Source organism: Mobula hypostoma, chromosome 19 (genome assembly GCF_963921235.1).
Source record: "Mobula hypostoma chromosome 19, sMobHyp1.1, whole genome shotgun sequence".
In the NCBI taxonomy this organism is placed as follows: domain Eukaryota; kingdom Metazoa; phylum Chordata; class Chondrichthyes; order Myliobatiformes; family Myliobatidae; genus Mobula; species Mobula hypostoma.
Genome location: NC_086115.1, coordinates 30,648,696 through 30,667,934, shown reverse-complemented (window position 1 = coordinate 30,667,934; position 19,239 = coordinate 30,648,696). Strand labels below are relative to the sequence as shown.

Here is a 19,239-nt window from a genome sequence, read left to right as displayed (position 1 = left end):
GGCTATTTATAGGTTAATTCTTATCACTGGAATTCTTGTTTTCTCTATTCAGAGTATGAAATGTCCAAGACCATTTTTTCTTTGTCTTTTCTTTTGATGTCAGCTCTTGTTTGTTTCTCATTCTTGTAACATTTAATAAAATGGCCATAAGCAACAAGTTCAATGCCTTATTCTTGACTTCTGAAGAAACTTTGGAATGCAAAAGCATCAAGATCCAACAATCATAAACAATCAGAGGGTACTAGTGTAGTGAGAAGCAAACTGAGCCACATGGTATAAACCTATTTCAGCTGTCTGGAATTAACCAGTAGTCAGGAATTTCAGTTATAACTTCTTTGACCTCAATGAGAACAAGGATGTGGTCAAAGGTTCTCCTGCAAGAGGAGAGATATCGCTGTGATTCTGAGCCCACGAACCCATTGTCTCAGACAGGATAAGATAGGATATGGGGTTTCTGAAACCTTCTAGAATGAGACTCCTTGTAGATGCCATTGCTTTGCTTCCTGATCTGAGAATTCAAGATACTTCAGGTTGCCAATGCCTATGCTGAGCCTTCAGGAATGGAACAGTACCAGCTGAGGCACCCCAGAAGCTAAATGCTGGGGAAAACAATACTTTTATTATATTAATTATAAAATTATTATATAATTAATATAAAAACCATAACTTGTGAAGAATATTTGAGCAGATTACTGAACTCCCTGCCACCACCCAGGTCTCTTCACATATGAAAGTAGTGTTATGTTTACTGGTCCTTTGGAATAGCTTCCAGTAACTTTCCCACTACTGATGTCAGGCTCATCGGTCTATAATTTCCTGGGTTGTTCTTAGAGCCTTTCTTAAACATCAGAAGAACATCAGCTATCCCCCAATCCTTCGGCACTTCACCTGAGGCTAAGGATGTTTTAAATATCTCTGCTAGGGCTCCTGCAATTTCTGCACTAGCCTCCCACAGGGCCCAAGGGAACACCTTGTCAAGCCCTGGGGATTTATCCATAATAATTTGCCCCAAGAGAGCAAACACCTCTGCCTTTGAAATCTGGAAAGGGTCCATGAACTCGCTGATGCTTTGCCTCACTTCAATAGACTGCGTTTGCCTCCTGAGTCAATTCACATGCCTCTTCAAGCTCATCTGCGGAAACAGCTTAAATTCCTCTCTTTGATACCACTTTTTTGCTTTTGAAGGTGACTAGGATTCTATTGAGCTTCTTGATCGGCAACAGCACTCAAATTGCAGTTTTTCACAGCGATGAGTTCCCGTTCTTGGAGCTTGCCGACCAATCAGCTGTTTTCCGACATTGTCCAGGCGTGGCATGGAAGACGCCGAGTTGCAGCACTCTGGATGACCGATTTCAGGCTGGTGCTGCAGACTGAAGCTTCACAGGAGAAGGAACATCAGGATTCTGCCACTGTGGATACTGCAGACGAAGGTCTCTGTAGTCGAACGATCGTTCTTGGAATAAACAGCGACGTGGCAGACTGTAACATCATAATAACGACAGTTTGTTGGTCTCCCCTTTCGCTGTGAAATGGGTGACATCTCTCTGTCCCTTGTTAGTAGGAGTAGGAGAGGAAGCTTGTGGCATGTCCAACTGGCGGGTAAGCAATAGTTTTTGTTGACTGCAGATCATGCAGATCTTTGGCTACTTTGCTGTTGCTTCGTGGGTGGTGGCCACTGGTGTTTTATGCTGAAACGGGCCGGGGGAGGGGTGAGGTCGATGCTTTCTTGCTGCTTGCTCGAGGGATGGGGGAGAAGGGGCTTTGGGGTGCTAACGTTTTCTGTCATTCATTCTTTTGAAGGTCTGTTTTTCTTGGATGTAGTGAAGAGTAAGAATCTCAGGTTGTAAACTGTATACATTGATAATAAATGGAACCATTTGGATCATTTGGAAAAAATACATTTAAGATCTCCCCAATCTCTTTGGGCTCCATGCATAGATTACCATTCTGATCTTCCAGAGGACCAATTTTGTTCCTTGCAAATTTTTTGCTCTTAACATATCTGTAGAAGCCTTTAGGATTCTTCTTCACCTTGACTGCTAGAGCAACCTCTTGCCTTCCTTTAGCCCTCATGATTTCCTTCTTAAGTGTTCTCTTGCAATTCTCCTTCTTAAGTATCTCATTTGTTCTTACCTGCACATATCTGCTATGCATAGAAACATAGAAAATCTACAGCACAATACAGGCCCTTTGGCCCACAAAGCTGTGCCGAACATGTCCCTACCTTAGAAATTACCTAGGGTTACCCATAGCCCCCTATTTTTCTGAGCTCCATGTACCTATCCAGGAGTCTCTTAAAAGATCCTATCGTATCCACCTCCACCACCGTCGCCAGCAGCCCATTCCATGCACTCACCACTCTCTGTGTAAAAAGCCTACCCGACATCTCCTCTGTACCTACTTCCACATACCTTAAAACTGTGCCCTCTCGCGCTAGCCATTTCAGCCCTGGGAAGAAGCCTCTGAATATTTACACGATCAATGCCTCTCATCATCTTATACACCTCTATCAGGTCACCTCTCATGCTCAGTTGCTCCAAGGAAAAAAGGCTGAGTTCACTCAACCTATTCTCATAAGGCATGCTCCCCAATCCAGGCAACATCCTTGTAAGTCTCCTCTGCACCCTTTCTATTGTTTCCACATCCTTCCTATAGTGAGGCAACGAGAACTGAGCATAGTACGTCTGACCAGGGTTCTATATGGCGGCAACACTGCCTGTCGGCTCCTAAACTCAGGCCCACGGTTGATGAAGGCCAATGCACCGTATGCTTTCTTAACCACAGAGTCAACCTGCGCAGCAGCTTTGAGTGTCCTATGGACTTGGACCCCAAGATCCTTCTGATCCTCCACACTGCCAAGAGTCTTACCATTAATACTATATTCTGTCATCATATTTGACCTACCAAAATTAACCACCCCGCAACTCCTTCTTTTTCACAACCAGGGCTTCAATATTTCTCAAAACCAAGATTCCCTAAACTTGTTAACCTTGTCTTTTATTCTGACAGGAACATACACATTCTGTACACTCAAAATTTCACTTTTGAAGGCTTCCCACCCTTGCCAGAAAACAATCCACACTTGCTAGATCCTTCTTGATACCATTGGATTTTCCCCAGTTCAGAATCTTAACTTGCAGACCAGACCTATCCTTTTCTATAATTACCTTGAAACTAATGGAATCAGGATTCGTATATGTAAAGCATTCCCCCAAGCAAACCTGTTACCTGCCCATTCTCATCTCCAAATCGGAGAAATCCTAGTTGTGACTTGTATGTACTGATTAAGGAAACTTTCCTGAACATATTTGAGAAACTCTTTCCTATCCAGCCCTTTTACAATATGCAAGTCCCACTCAATATGTGTAAATTTAAAATCATGGATCCCCTATCACTACAGCTTGCCCCTTCTCCCCCACATTCCCTTCTGAGCCATAGAACCAGACTTAGTGCTAGACACCCCACTGCTGTGGCTTTCCTCTGCTAGGATATTTCCCCCACTCCAACAGTATCTAAAGTGGTATACTGTTCCTGAGGGGAATGGCCACAGGACTATTTGGCACTGGCTGCCTATCCCCTTTCCCCCTTCTGTGTCCTGCATCTTGGGTGTAACCACCTCCCTGTATGTCCTGTCTATCAACCCCTTGGCCTACTGAATGAACCAGAGTTCATCCAGTTCCCTCTCCAATTCTTGTGCACAGTTCGTTAGAAGCTGCAGCTGGATGCACTTCTTGTAGGGGTAGTTGTCAGGGACACCGGAGGTCTCCCTGCCTTTCCACATTCCGCAAGAGAAGCATTCCACTATCCTGCACCTGATATCTCCACAGCTTTAAATCTGCAATAAGAAAGGAAGAATAAATAATGAAAATACAATCTACCTATGGCCTTTGCCAAAGTGTCAACTCTCTACTCCCACTTAGACAATTGCCTCTCTGCTTAAACCTAACTTTTTATTGGACCTTGCCGAGTGACAAATTATGCACAATCCAATGTGTCCTCAGGAACTGTGGTGCGCACAACATGCTGATTGCCACCCCCCCCCCAACCCACTCACCCACTTCTTTTAAATTCTCTCTTCCTCTACGTAATCCCATGTCTCCTCAGGTACTGTGGCATGCAAGATGAGTCCTGAAAATGTGTCTTTTCCATCTGCGTATTCCTCTAGTGAACATCTTCTGCGCATTCTGATTGCCAATCCTTCACTACTACCAGAGTAGATTTCAGCAGCTCTCAGCCAGCTCCAGAATTTCTTACCTAAAACTCCTTTAAGATGCTTTCTGAATCAATCTATTTCATCAAGCCTTTGGTTCACTGCCTTGCTATCAGTGTCTATATACTCTGCATCATACCTTGTCAATTTCATTGCCCTGGGATGTTTGGTTATGTTGGCAGTGCTCTATAAATATGAGTTTTTCAAGGTAGTGATTGGAAGGACTTAACCACATATACAATTTGTGTTCAGTAAAACCTCTTGGAATTAAGGCTGAATGCTTCGAAGTTGATAGGAACTGGTAATGGCATAAGGTATTTTTGAAACCAGTATTATCCATGAAATGGTATTTAGATGGTGTACATCAAGATAATTCTGCTGAATTAGTCTATCAATGTGTTGCATGGCAGCAGTGAATTAACATTTCAAATGGCTTGTTTAAGTCAGCAGGCCATTTGAAAAGACTGATAATAAAGTCAGTAGTGAAGGCCTACAACAAAGAACGGTGATGGCAGAAAGCCCTTCTTCATGAAAGCAATGAGGAATGTGGAACACAGTCCTCCACAAAACCTGAGGGTTAATTGAAAATGTGAAAATGAAAACTTGTGGACTTGCTTTCAGTAAAGGTACTAAGTGCTCTGGATCTAAGATGGACAGCGGAAGTTAAAACATAGATCAGGATTATTTAATTAGTGGCTCACTAGACTAAAAGGTTCAAATGGCCTGGTTTTCTTCTTAGGAATAATCTTTCCCTCTTAAAATCGTAATAATTACATAGATTTTGTTGTGGCAGTACTATTGAGAAAGCAACCGGCACTCACGCACTTATCAATAAAAGTATAATGGGGACTGGGAAGATACTACCTGACATAAGAAAAACAGAGAATTGCCAGAAAACTAACATGGGATAAACATTTGGGAATATAAAGCTTCTACAATGCATTTCCTTTCTCAGTTCATTCTAAGTTTTAATACCAATTGATTTAGCCACTTCAGTTCATTATGTTGAGGGCAGGAACTGGTTGCAAAGAGGAGACTCTGGAAGGGGAAGAGAGGTCATCTGGAATAGGACATGGCTACAGAGGAGAAGAGGAAGAGGTGGGACTGGTTGTGGATGAGGGACATATCACCAGTGTTGGGGTAGTTCAGTTACTGAAGGGGTGAGGTAGAGTTTGCCGGGATGGAAGATTACATAAAATTCTTGCATTGAGCTGGGGAAAGTAGATAGGAGATTACAGGGAGGGGCCAAACCTCATGATTGCGGAGGCGTGGTCTGGAGATGAGAAATCACAGTGAGCAAGTCCTGGAGATAACAAGGGGTGCTATGGAGATTTCAGTGGGTTGCATTGATGATCACAAGGAAGGGGTTTGTTGAAGGCAGGAAGGATTGGGGGAATCAGTGGTCACTATAGAGGTGAGAGATTGCTGCGGAATACTCAAAAGCTCTGGAGGTGAGTGAGGCAAAGACTCCTTGGAATCACATTGTAATGTTCCTGCTCCTCCTTAGTAGCAGCTTACCTGCCACAACAGGGTTAACCCCCAACTGGGTCTTCAAAACCCATGAATAAAAATAGTCTTTCTGATAATTAATTCATTGCCTTGTGACTGATTATTTTTAAAATGAGGCCATCCAACAGTAGGAGCCCTGGCTGACTTCAAAGTCAGTGAAGATAAAACATTGTTGGCCTTGTACAATGCAGCATTAAGCCAAGAAGGGTTTCCGATCAGTTTAATTTTTCTGCACTATTCCAGGGGTAATTGGGGAAAAGGGAAGTGAGGACAGGACTAAACTGCGATTCACTACATTTAATATTAATGCACTTTAGTTTGTTATTTATGTGGGATTCACCTGTAGATTTTATGCTTAGCTTTACAAGTTATTGTGTGTTTTATGTACCACTGTGCTTTACACCCTGGTCTGGTTTGGAGAAATGTTGCTTTGTTTCTATATACATTCTATGGTTATATATGTTATATATATCTGCATATAGTTAAATGACAATAAACTTGACTTGAACTAAAAACACGTTTGGGCACTGACATTCCATACTTGACAGAGCATGGAAAGTGTCGATGCAATGTTAGCATTCATGTTGAGTGGACTAGAATATCAAAGTAAGGATGTAATGCTGAGGCTTTATTAAGAAGTTGGTCACTCAGTTAGGGTAATGTGAGCAGTTTTGGGCCCAATATCTAAGGAAGGATGTGCTGGCATTGGAGAGGATCCAGTGGAGATTTATGAGAATGATCTAAGGAATTAAAAGGTTATCGTACAATGAGTGTTTGATGACCCTGGGCCAGTACTCATTGGAAACCCTATCGAATATTGAAAGGCCAGTCCAGTGTGGATGCATGAGAGGATTTTTTTAGTAATGGGAGAGTTTAGGTCTCGAGGGCACACCACAGAATAAGAGATTGTCCCATTAAAACAGAAATGAGAAGGAATATTTTCTAATAGAGGGTGATGAATCTGTGGAATTCACTGTCACAGATGGCTGTGGAGGCCAAGTCATTGGATATATTTAAAGTGAAAGCAGATAAGTTCTTGATTAGTAAGACTATCAAAGGAGAATAGCGTTGAGAGGAAAAATAAACCAGCTATGATCGAGTGGTAGAGCAGAGTTGATGCGCCAAATGGCTTAATTCTATTCTGATGCCTTATGGTCTTATGATCTCTTCCCAGAGGAACAACCCAATCAATATGTAACATTGTCCAAAAATCTTACATTCCTATGAGTTCACTGGTCTGTAATACCTGAGCAAAATTTGACATCCTGTCTTAAATTCTATCTATCCAAATTAAAAATAAGGAATTTCTGCTACACAAGCAATTAGGGCAATTGAAGAACACATGACAATAGCACCAACCATACATTATGTTTAGAGAAAATTCCTTCCCTCCTTCAAGTAAAATACAGATCATCCATAAATTCTGAACATTTAACAGTCACAGTGCAAAAGCAGAATGAATAGCTCACTTTTTTAACAATGAAAATTGATGATTAATGATAATGGAAGTGAAAAATGCAAAATGTTGAACCATCATGATCTTCTCATTAAAACATGAATTAAAGTGGTAATCCAAAAATTTAAATGTGTATATTGCAAGATAATGATATCCTGTATTTTCTGCAGAACCATTGATGAGAAAACATCAGATCTGTTATGAACAATGATATCAGATTGAAAGTAGGCAAATAAAAGATCAAATAGCATATGATGAAGTATTTCTGATTCCATTTATCACCTATTTGGTGCACGGTTACAACATACAGAATTAACGCAAAGAATGACAAGATTAGCAATACATTACACTGCACAATTTAGTAATTAAATCCTGCTCTGTACCCTGTATTGTAAACAATAACTAAATAAAATAGCAACTAAACTAAAATTCATCTTTTATGTTTCAATGATCCTCAGTCAAAATAAATAAAGCATAAAAATAATAGTGTCCATTAATATTAAACTAAACTCTAATAAACAGCTTTGTTCTGATGTTCACCTACTGAGTAACTGTTTTCTTGCGTTCACTATTCCAGTCAATTGCCTTTGTTCTCACAGAAAATGTAAACCATATCCATACAGCTTGGAGACTATCTGTCACCTGTACTGAAATATGTCAGAAGCCTGTTCTCTTTGCATAGTCACTTGGCACTGTTGCACATTATTTCAGCAAAACTGATCATATTAAGCAAAAACAGGGGTTTGAGATCTGCGGTAAACTGTAACAAGCCATGTGTAAGTTAATACTTAAGCTGGAACATGTATTTATATTAAAACTTATAAGATATTATTTTCTTTTACATGGGTATGTTGCCACTACAATGGATTTAGTACAGATTTAAATGATCAATCTCACCAAACTGTAGATTATGAAGCTAACTTGCCTGACCTTCTGGAAGCTAATACCATTTAGCTGGAGGCAACTAACATTCTCTTCCCTTGAGTAAAAATTATTGGAGCATGAAGGACGAGTTTGGAATGGTTGGCACAGTTACTTACTCCACACGCAGCTTGCCAGCAACTCTAACAGCATAAATTAATGGAAATACTAAAGAACAAGCTAACCTTGTTTAACGGCCGGAGAGCAATTCTTAAGAGACACCAAGCAAATCCAAGCCTAACATCTGCACAAAATGAAACTAATTGGCTAAGCTGGCAAAATTCCCTCCAATTCTCCCATTCCAAAATTACATACAGACAAGTGGTAGGTAGGTGCTGAAATAACTTGGCTCAGAAAATGCTACTACATAAGATAAAACATGGTTTTAAAGGAATTAGTCATATAAATGGTCTCACGGGACTTAGGTAACAGACCACAACTCAGTTAAATTAAATTCAATGCTGAACTAATACACATTTTATGTATTTATATTTGTATTTTTGGAAGACATCCACACTTCGATCAGATTATTTGGGGTTGCCAGTCACTGTCGAGCCTTGTTCACCATTGAGTCTTTTCAATTCATTAAGTAACAGATTGTACAATACAGTTGCTATTAGGATGTGTTCAAGTGCAGTATAGTAAACTGTACAGCCTACATGAACAAATTGGAATTATCAGCTTAAAGTGAAAGGTGAATGGTAATGAATGGACAAATAAAATAGTCAATCATTAGAATAAAGTGGATTGTGGTGGAAAACGTTTTTCCAGTTCTTGCACAATGCTTCGAAAACTGCTCTGCCCATTCACATTTGGCCCAGGTACCAATTCCGTCCCTTGTCCTTGAGACTCGTTTGTGGCTTTTGCCTTTCTGATCTGTTTGTACATGGCTCTGTTTTTATCTACTTGATTCTGCATGTTGGCAACGGATTTTTCAATCTCTGCTAGGTTCTGGATACGCTTCAAAATTCCTTTCAACTCTTTCTGTGGAGCCTGGTTCTGAGTGGTTGATGATGATGAGACCTCACGATCAGGAGGAGGTACTGGTGATGATGAGCGTTGAGGAAGTGACTGAGAACTACATGAAGTATGAGAAGGAGGGAGAGGAGGAAGTGGTGGTGGTGAAGGAGGAAGAGGGTAATTGGATTTAGGTGGGAAAGCATAAGACAAAGCTGGAGGAAGGGGGGGAGGGGGAGGAGGAGGAGGAGGGGGAGGGGGAGGGGGAGGAGGAGGAGGAGGGGGAGTGGGAGGAGGAGGAGTTTCTGAATTGTTCCCTGACAGTTCACTGGTTGACTCCATTGATATGCAGATCTGAGTAAATAAACTGCATTCACTCGGCGTTCTTACAAGAGCAGGGGTTGTTTTCTTATCATCAGAGGGAGAAAGCTCTTCGGAGGTAACAGAATGATTATTGCTAATGGAAGATGAGGAGTATAACACAGAAATAGAAGTCAGAGAAATAGTTGCTGCAGAAGAGAAGGAATGATGATGATGTGATGAGGCAGATATTGATGACTCTGGAGGTGTTGCAACCATATTTATACTTTTGATGGGGCCTTTTCTGTTTGTCAGAGTTTCCTGCTTTTTGACTTGCTTCATTTCTCGCAAGGCTTGCTGTTCAAACTGTCTTGCTTGCTCTTTAACAGTTAGCTTAGTGTTAGCATCTTTAATAAAAGGATTCACTCTGCTCAATTGGTTTTCAGTTTTCCTTTCTTCTTCAAGCAATTTCCTCTCCCACTGCACTGGATCCATAATCACTGGTCTATGGAGGGTATTATACATTTGATGCTTATGAATACGAGAAGGTAATGTCCACGCATGGTGACCAGCCTCAGCTGGCAGTCTGAATAATGAATCTTTCAAAGCTATTCTTCTAGGTGAATGCCTGGCTAAAACTGATCCCTTTTTATTATGGGTCAAAACACAATTTTCAGGAGGCATAAATACGCCAGCGTCATAAATGGGATTCCGTGTAGTCAATGGGTTCTCGTCTGATAAATATGTGACATTACTTTCAGACTTGGGAAGACTATTTTTCAATGTTCCATTGACAGTGGATTGCTTATGAGCCTCAATAGCACGAGAAGCGAACGTGCTTAAGAGTCTTTGCCGATCTCCATCTTCAAAAACAGATATTTTTCCCCTGCTTTGTTGAAAATGGTAGAGAAGAAAAAGACTTGAAAGAAAAGAAGATAATCGGGGTAAGAAAACATGCAAGAACATTAATATTTAAGCTAAGAAACAAAGCAAAGGGCCCCATTATTACAAATGAACTTATTGTAACTTAATTCTAAACATTTACATGAAGCCAGTTTAGGAGATCACAATTTGATGACATGTACTTTTGTTAAGAATTACCTTGATAATTTCTGAATGTTTGTAATAATGAGGCTTGATTCTGCACATATCACTACAATAATAATGACGTGGGTGTCCTAAGGAAAACTTTCTATTGGCTATTAAGAATACAGCACTCTATAAAGATATAGCAACTAAAAATATATTTAAAAATGCCACCACTACTGTTTGCATACAACTGTCTAGGTTGAGAAGTTGCCTACCACATTTTCTAGTTCAGTTTTACTGTATTAAAAATATCAAACCACTTACTGATGCCTAGAAGTTAAACCCAAAAGTAGGTTATTGGTGACAGTATCAGGAAGGAAACAGGCATTAGTAGGTAAGTTAAACAAACAAAATGCTTGAGAGAAAAGACATATTGTCATACAACATGCAGTAAGCTCTTCGGCTCTGACCATCAAGCAGTCATTTATATTAATCTCATTTTATTCACCCTACATTCTTCTCAAACTGCTGCCCCGCCCAGATTCCACTATTATCTACCGTCAGTGTCATTTCCAGTTGCATTCCACCTCCTACACCCAAACAATGACATAATATTTATTTTAAATTTCTTACTCTTATTGCCCTATTTGAATATGAAGGGACAGAAGAGGTTTAATAAACTGCAATAATGCTGAGCTTTACAATTAACTATACATGTTATAGATAATGTTACAATAAGCTGAATACCCTCCTTTTTTGGTATTTGTCCTGAAAAACTTATAATGAACAACAATCCCAATGTATTAAGGTGAATTGCAAATTTGGTTTTGGAACTGGCTTGCCCACAGAAGACAGAGAGGAGCCGGTGGAACACTGTTATTCTGCCTAAAAGTCTGTAATCCGGGGTGTTCTGCAAGATTCAGTGCTGGGACCTCTGTTGTTTGTGATATACATCAATGACTTGGATGAAACTGTCAATGGGTGGATTAGCAAGTTTACAGATGACACCATAATTGATGGAAATGTGGACAGGGCAAAGCACTATTCAAGAATACAGCGGGATTTAGATCAGTCAGAATCTTTTCCCTAGGGTAGAAATGTCAAAGACCTGAGACATGTTTTGAAGATTAGAGTGAGGAAGTTTAAATGTGGTATGAAGGGGAAGTTTTATTACACAAAGAATGGTTGCTGCCTAGAATGGGTTATCAGGGGGTAGTATGGAATCAGGCAGTTTGGTAGAGTTTAAGAAGCTTTTCGATAGATAAATGAATTTGAAGTGAATGGAGGAATATGGATGATACACAGGAGGAAGATGCCTACTATAAATTGGCATCAGGATTGGCACAACATCATGAGCTGAATGGCCTGTCTAGTGCTGTAGTGTTCAATGTTCAATTAATGAAACGAATTAGTTTTTCCATCAAGATGATGAAAGAGTATTGATAAAATTTCAGAATCCTCAATTAAAGAACAAAACTTGTGTCATTAATTACCTGAGATCCTAGCTTGACTTATTTGCCTCTGTCTGTTCTTATCAAGTGTTGATTCAGGGTGTTACCTAATTCTATAGGCAATGGTAAATGCAAAGTTAAACCAAGTTCTGAGTTTGGCAATTGTTTTCTTGTCCTCATGTTCCCTCCTATGAAGGGAACATGCGGACAATCATCCAGCCCAAATAGGAGACCCACCTCAGTTCTTTGTTGGTATATTTGATGAAGGGAATCAAAGTTCATTCTCATGTAAGGCCATCCACATGTAACATTAAATCACTGTTTGACTCTCCTAAAATGCTGCCCGAGCTGCCAGAATTTTCCTTCGTTTCAGATTTCTGGCAACTAACCTGTCTGCATCTCACACTTCCAGCACGTTCTTTCCTCGCTCCCTCTCTTTCACCATCCTTTTGTTTTTAATTTAGATAGAACCAAAAACATCATCTCAACTGACAATATTTATCTCCACTGTATCACAAACAATCCCTTTGCTCTCTCTACTCCCTCCCCTGTTTGCACCTTTAACAATTGTTTTCCTCATGTTTCTAGTTCTGGTAAAAGTTTATAGTTGAAATGGTAACTCTATTTCATTCTCCACAGATGCTGCCAGACCTACTGAGTACTTCTAGCATTTCATGCATCTTTGGACTTCAAAGTAGGTCTGAACTAATTCAGGTTCCTGGTAATGCCCATGCATTTAAACCCCATATTAGATTGGGCAGAAGTAGCAGGCAGAGCTGATGTCCATCTGCAATACTAACTAATACCAAAAGTTAAAGAAACAGTGGAGTTCTTCAGCAAAGATAAAACAAAATATGTTTGCTTAGCATACTCATAAATAATAAAAACATGTAATTTCACAGAAATGAAAGTACATATGTTGCTCATGTATAACAGAAATGGAAAACTAGAGAGGAAGTGATAATGAAGTCAAATGAATCCTGCTGATGGGAAATTCATTCCGTATCAGGGAGCAAAACTGAATACTGAAGCATTTTCAGAGGTACTATATTCTTTGAAATCTGCATTTGCACACAGTCTGCATGATTGGTTCTCATGAATTGTACTGCATACCAACAGGGATAAACTATCTCCAACAATGCTATAAGATATAAATTACAGCCAAATGCCTCAGTGCTATATTTTTAACCATGGTATTTGCCATAACTGCCTAAATGCCTGTGGATTTCTGTAGATGAAATACCTTTATCATGATTTGTACTTGTAAAGAAACTGCCAATCGATTAATAAGTTAATTGATGCACCATTGATGCTTCATTTTTTTCTTGTAAAAACAGCCTCTTTATTACTAAGGGATGGTAATTCCTGCTGGTTCATTTAGAGTAGCTTTCAATTTATTTCTTGGTGATATATTCCAGGACGTTCAATTGTGCAACATCTTTTCAGTGTTATGCAATTGAAAACTGATTCCTTTTATTAGTAAAACACAATAATATCCATCTTTGCATCACTGAAAAATTCAGCTGGCCATTTCTAGGCATAAATTATGAATTACCTTTGAGGAACACAACAGTATTTCTGCATCGGGGGTTGTTGGGATAATAATATACACTTTGCAATGCTCTTTTTGGAATGTTGCAGGGAAACATAGACCACTTTGTTCTGGGGTTTCCTGTCACTGAGTAGTACTGGATCAAGAAGGTGCAAAGTGCAACAATTAAATGGGTAGCCTACAAGGCAAGGAAATTATTTAACTAAATCTGTGAACCACCCTTCCTTGCATGCCACTCCAGCACAAAAATTACCCCTTAAAATCTTTCCAGTCATTGGGCATGAGTCTGCAATCCAAGTCATCCCATACAATCCCCTCAATTTGACCTCCAGCTACTCCCATCCTTGAAATTCACTAATCCCTCTTCCACCATCACCTTATTATGGGTAATCTCCTGGCCTCTGATTCCCCTCTCCCCCTGACTACAAATCTCTACCTCTTTCCCTATCCACTGCAATAAAGGATAGTCTCATATCTCTGGCCTCCAATTTCTCTCTCTTATAATCTCCTACTGCAGTAAAAAAATGGTTTCTAGCTCCCAAACATATGCCTCCCCTGACTCCTATTCGCAGCATCAGAGGAAGGTTCTCCAAGTAGCTCTCCATAGTCTTGAACCTTGACTGCTAGTTAAGTTTGAAGTAGACGGCCAATGGCCAAAACAGTCTCTGTCCCACTGCAACTTCATTACTCAATATTCAAGTTTGTCACGTGTACATTGAAACATACAGTGACATACGTTGCTTGCATTAACAACTGACATGTCTGATGGTGTTGCTGGGGGTAGCTTGCAAGTGTGGCCACATGTTCTGGTGCCAACATAGCATACCTATAATGCTCATCAGACAACACAGGTTATAACAAAACAGAACAAAACAAGAAAGAAAACAACAGCAAAGCAAGTCCTGTTCCTCCTTCCCACGCACACATACACAGTCCTCTAATCCCAGGGCAGGCCTTCTTCTTCATCTTCCAGCCTCCAGTGGATTTGGACTTGGGCGTGAATACACTGGGCATTCTAGTACACCTTCATGGATACATTGAAATTTCCAGGCTACATTGGGGCTTTATTCCTAGGAATTGTCTGTAAGCCGAATTCTCCGTAAGTCAGAAACATCCATTTGCTATTGCTATCCATATTGTATTGCTCTGCATACATTTTCTATAATTTGTTCACTTTACTGAATAATCACCCTCATGCTATTCATAATTAAACTAATGGAATATATGCTATATTGTATTCACTAATTAATTACACATAATATTAGTATTATTATTACTAGTTTGAAAACTAGTTTAACTATGTATGGCAAAATTTGCTTAAAATTAGATTTTCATAAGTTGGGTCATTCATAACCCTTACACTCGATTTTAGAATTCTGAAGCTCAGTCCTAAAAAGGCTTTTCGCACATTAAAAGATAGTCACTTGAACTAAATTTTAAATATATTAAAATAGAATAGAGCTAATTTGCCTTATTTTTTCAATGTCTTCTTGTGTAATAACTTACATAGTGTTGTCACCCAGTTCTTCATACAGGTTAGCTGCTGGGCCACTGGTTGATTTCCCTGCCGGCAAAGCCATCTGGATCCGTGCAGTCTTTGCACACTCTGCCTGTCGCCTATTCACAAGCAAAATAGATAATCAGTATCCTTTCATCAATGCTTCTTGTACTGGTAAGTTGGACTCTTCTAAATGACTCATTCTCCTTGGGTATCAAAAGAATAAAAACATTATGTTGTTTACCGAGTCATGCAAATTTACGAAAGCATTTACCAATGAATCACCTTTCCAAAACCTCTCAGATTTGTTCTTGTAAATGTTGCTTTTCCTTTTTTTATATTAATTTTTTTATGCGTCTCTACAATGTAGCTACAGAAAAAACTCATCATCAAAATGGAGATTTATACAGTGCAAAACAAACATGTCCAACATATAATTCATAGCAATAAAGAAAAAGCACCCAAAATAAACTCATGTAAGATTAGTATCCTCCCCAACCTCCCACTAAAAAAACCCTAGACCAACCATTTCTGTGTATAAAAGAAAAAATTCGACCCCACAGAGCTGTAAATATATATATAAAAAAAGAAAATATAATGCTGACTGCCAAAACTATAATGTAATTCACAACAAAAAACCGTAAAACTTACAGGAAAAAATGCTGAGAGTAAGGGATTGTAGTACAAAAAAAAGGATAAACTTAATCTAAAGAGGTGCTCCGAAAGTATTCAAGAAAAGGTCCCCACACGTTATGAAACTTTATGTCCGAATTAAGAAGTGAATAATGAATCTTTTCAAGGTCTAAACAGGATATAATATCACTAAGCCATGACTGTGAGTGTGTGGGGCAGCATCTTTTCACCTAAGAAGAACTAACCGTCTAGCCAAGAGAGAGGCAAAAGATAAAGTTCGACGTTTAGTTGGATTCAAATGCATGTCTGCTTCAACCAAGGTGCCAAAAAGAGCAATCAGAGGATCTGGACCTGTTTCTTTGTATCAATCCATTGGGTAAAGGTTTAATATCTGTTATTCGGGATAAGTTAGTGATCTTGAGGCGTGCCCCCTTCGATAAAATTTGAACTGCCTGGGAACATGATTTAAATATCTACTTATCTGATGTGGTTTGGGATTCAATTCTTAAGTCAGTTAACTTAACCTCTTTATATGCTCGCCACTGCCTTTTGCAGTTTAAGATTGTACACAGGGCTCTTGTGTCTAAAACTAAATTATCGCGGTTTTACCCTGACACTAGTCCCGTTTGTGATAATTGTAAAGGGGGTGAGGTTTCTCTTATCCATATGTACTGGGCCTGTCCTAGCCTAGAGAAATTCTAGAGAGAAGTTTTTTCAACCCTATCCCATATTCTTAATTGCCACTTCGAACCTAACCCTCTGATTGCTCTTTTTGGCACCTTGGGTGAAGCAGACATGCATTTGAGTCTGAGTAAATGTTGCTTTTCCTAAGTAGGCAACTTTCAAAGGACAGATGGTTTAATATTTTTGATTGGATTACGTTGTATTTCATAAACTTAAAAATGCACATCAATATCTGAAAGACAGAGAGAGTGGTGGGAACGTGGAATGCACTGACATTGAAGGTGGTAGAGGTGGACACAACAGGGTCCCTTAAGAGACTCTTAGATAGGTACATGGGGCTTAGAAAAATAGGTAGCTATGTGGAAGGGAAATTCTAGGCAGCTTCTAGAGAAGGTTACATGGTCAGCACAACCTTGTTGTCCGATGCACCTGTAATGTGCTGCAGATTTCTCTGTTTCTATGTTTCTATTCAGTATAAATTGTATGGATAAAATCTGAAAAAAAATTAGGTAGGTTTGCTTTCCTATTTGTGACCTGTTGGCGTATTTCTTTGTGTTCAAAGATTATAAACCTATGTCATTATCAAAAGGACAAGCAGGCTAAATGCTCTTTTAATATTTTGGACATTTCTATGACAACAATTCACTCTAACATACATCACTGCTCATCCTAAGGGAGTGAATTTCAGAACCTCAGAGCAGAAGCCACATTTGTTTATTATATTTTAAAGCAGAGTTGTACAATAAATCAGAATTGGTGAAGACTACATATCTCAAAGGAGAAGGTTACATATGATAGAGCGGTACAAAACAAGGATGAATATTTCAAAACTGAAGGATCATTCGAAGGACAATGTAGGAACTGGTGGCAGAAAAAGCATTACAGAGAAAATTTCTGCAACTATTTCACTAAATATTTATCATTAAATGCTTATCAGAGATTTTTATCCCTTCGTTCTCTCTGTGTCCAAACATCGATTCCAGCCTTGATTATACTCGATGACTGAGCACCCAGAGTAATCTCAGGTTAAGAATTCCAGATTCACAACTGCAAAGCAATTTCTCCACATCTTAGTCTTAATCAACTTCACCTTGAAAGTACAGACCTTAATTGAAGGCCATTCAGCCAGCAAGAACTGTCTTTGAAAGTTTATTCTGGCAGTCTGTCTTTGAAACTTACCTGTTCCAATGAGAACACAGCCCATTCACCTCCAGAGAACGCTGGTGTTTTTCATTATTTCTGATTTGTTTCAGTAGCTGTTTAGGAGGTGTACTGTAATAGCAAGTACTGCCGTGAAACTGTTTATGACTACAATAATCTGTCAATTTCTTGGGTCATTTTGTAATAGACAATTTTTACTAGCATAATTTCAGTACATAAGATATCAATGAAGTAGAATTTCTGCTTAATCATAAGTTGCAAACTATAAAATCGTTGCATGAACAACCAAGAATGAAATGGTTCTTCGCACATGCTATTAAAATAAATGTTACTTTCCTTAACTCCCAATATTAATTGCATCTTAGTAGCTTATACTGTTTAATTATACATGAAATTTTATGTGTTTGCTAAAACTACTTGGTTTGTGAAACATCAGGTTAAAGTATAACCAAGTGTGTGATTTTCTTTGTTTTGGCAGCAATGGCATATCATAGAATAACTAAATGTTTTTGTTAAGCTGATCTCAGTTCCACGTACTCATAATCAAAAAGCACCTTGACAATAATAACAATAAATTACCTAAAAATAAAAGCTCTATACTTACTCTTTAAATCTGAATTGATGGAATAATGAGAAAAGACAAGAAAGATGTGGTTAAACAATGATTTTGATGCTTTAGGCATACAATTCATATCTTACTGAACATGCACTATTCTTGACAAGACTGCAGAGCTGAAATTATGAGCTTCTGTCACAGGCAAACGTGTGGGCTGAAGATAGTGAAATAACAATGTAGGTCTGATTCGATATTCCACATTGACTAATAGTGAGGATTTGGGCTGGCAGAAGATGTACAGAATTTCAGCCCTCACTTTTAAAGAATCACGTAAATTAGAATCACTTCAAAGTAGGTCCAGACCACGAATACCACACATATGTCAGGTATCATCTTTTAGCACAGTAAGAAAATGTTTGAAAACAAAGTCTTACAAAAATCATGCACCCTAAAGGCAGTCAACAAACAGCTCAATGACACACAAATTTGAACGTCAAACAAAACTAGAATGATGCAGGTAAAATAATTAAAGTTAATTGTATATTCAAAGCGGCAAGTTCCTTTATTAGATAAAACTAAATCAGAACAAAACCAGAAAAGTTGATGCTGTGATCCTGGTGAGAGGGTTGGAGGAAATTTCATTGATGTGGAGAGTGGCATCATTGAAATCAAGCAGAAAAAACCATGAAGAAAAGTGGTAATAGAATGGGGAGGTTAAAATACTATCACGTAGTGAAGTGTGCTGGAACACCAGCATACAGTGGAGACATGCAGAATTGGAGCCACTTGTCTCTCTTTATAAACTGATAAGATGGTCTAATTTAAATGGTTCATTTTCAGTCATAGAGCCCTATAACATGGAAACTGAGTCTGTCACCATTCTTGACTCTGAGTCCTCATCACTATCAGGCACCAATTTACATAAATCTTTGATTATTCTCCCCCACGCTTCCATCAATGTTCCCCAAGATTTCTGTCACTCACCTAAATACTACACCTAAAATTAACAGTAGACTATTAAAATACCTGCAGCACATCTTTGTGATGTGGGGAAAAAAATCCACCCATCACAGGGAGAACAAGCAATCTCCACTCAGCCGTGGAGGCCAGGGTGAAATCAGGTACACAAGACTGTCATTGTGCATTTTGGTTATTTCCTTCTTGAGTCATAGAAAACTATAACACAGAAATAGGCTCTTTGGCCCATCTAATCCATGCTGAACTATTATTCTGCCTGTTCTCATTGACCTGCACCTGGACCATAGCCCTCCATGTACCTATCCAAACTTCTCCTAAATGTTGAAATCAAATCTACGTCTGTC

General features: G+C 39.1%; 1 protein-coding gene across 1 annotated transcript in view; it reads right to left on the bottom strand.

The window, feature by feature from the left end:
• pcdh15b (protocadherin-related 15b) overlaps positions 1-19,239 on the bottom strand; it is a 785,155-nt gene that overhangs the window by 41,593 nt on the left and 724,323 nt on the right. The window contains exons 30-31 of the mRNA XM_063072091.1: positions 14,892-15,002; positions 8,833-10,242 (exon numbers count right to left, since the gene is read on the bottom strand). Coding sequence (XP_062928161.1) covers positions 8,833-10,242; positions 14,892-15,002 — 1,521 coding nt within the window. The remainder of the gene's footprint in view (positions 1-8,832; positions 10,243-14,891; positions 15,003-19,239) is intronic.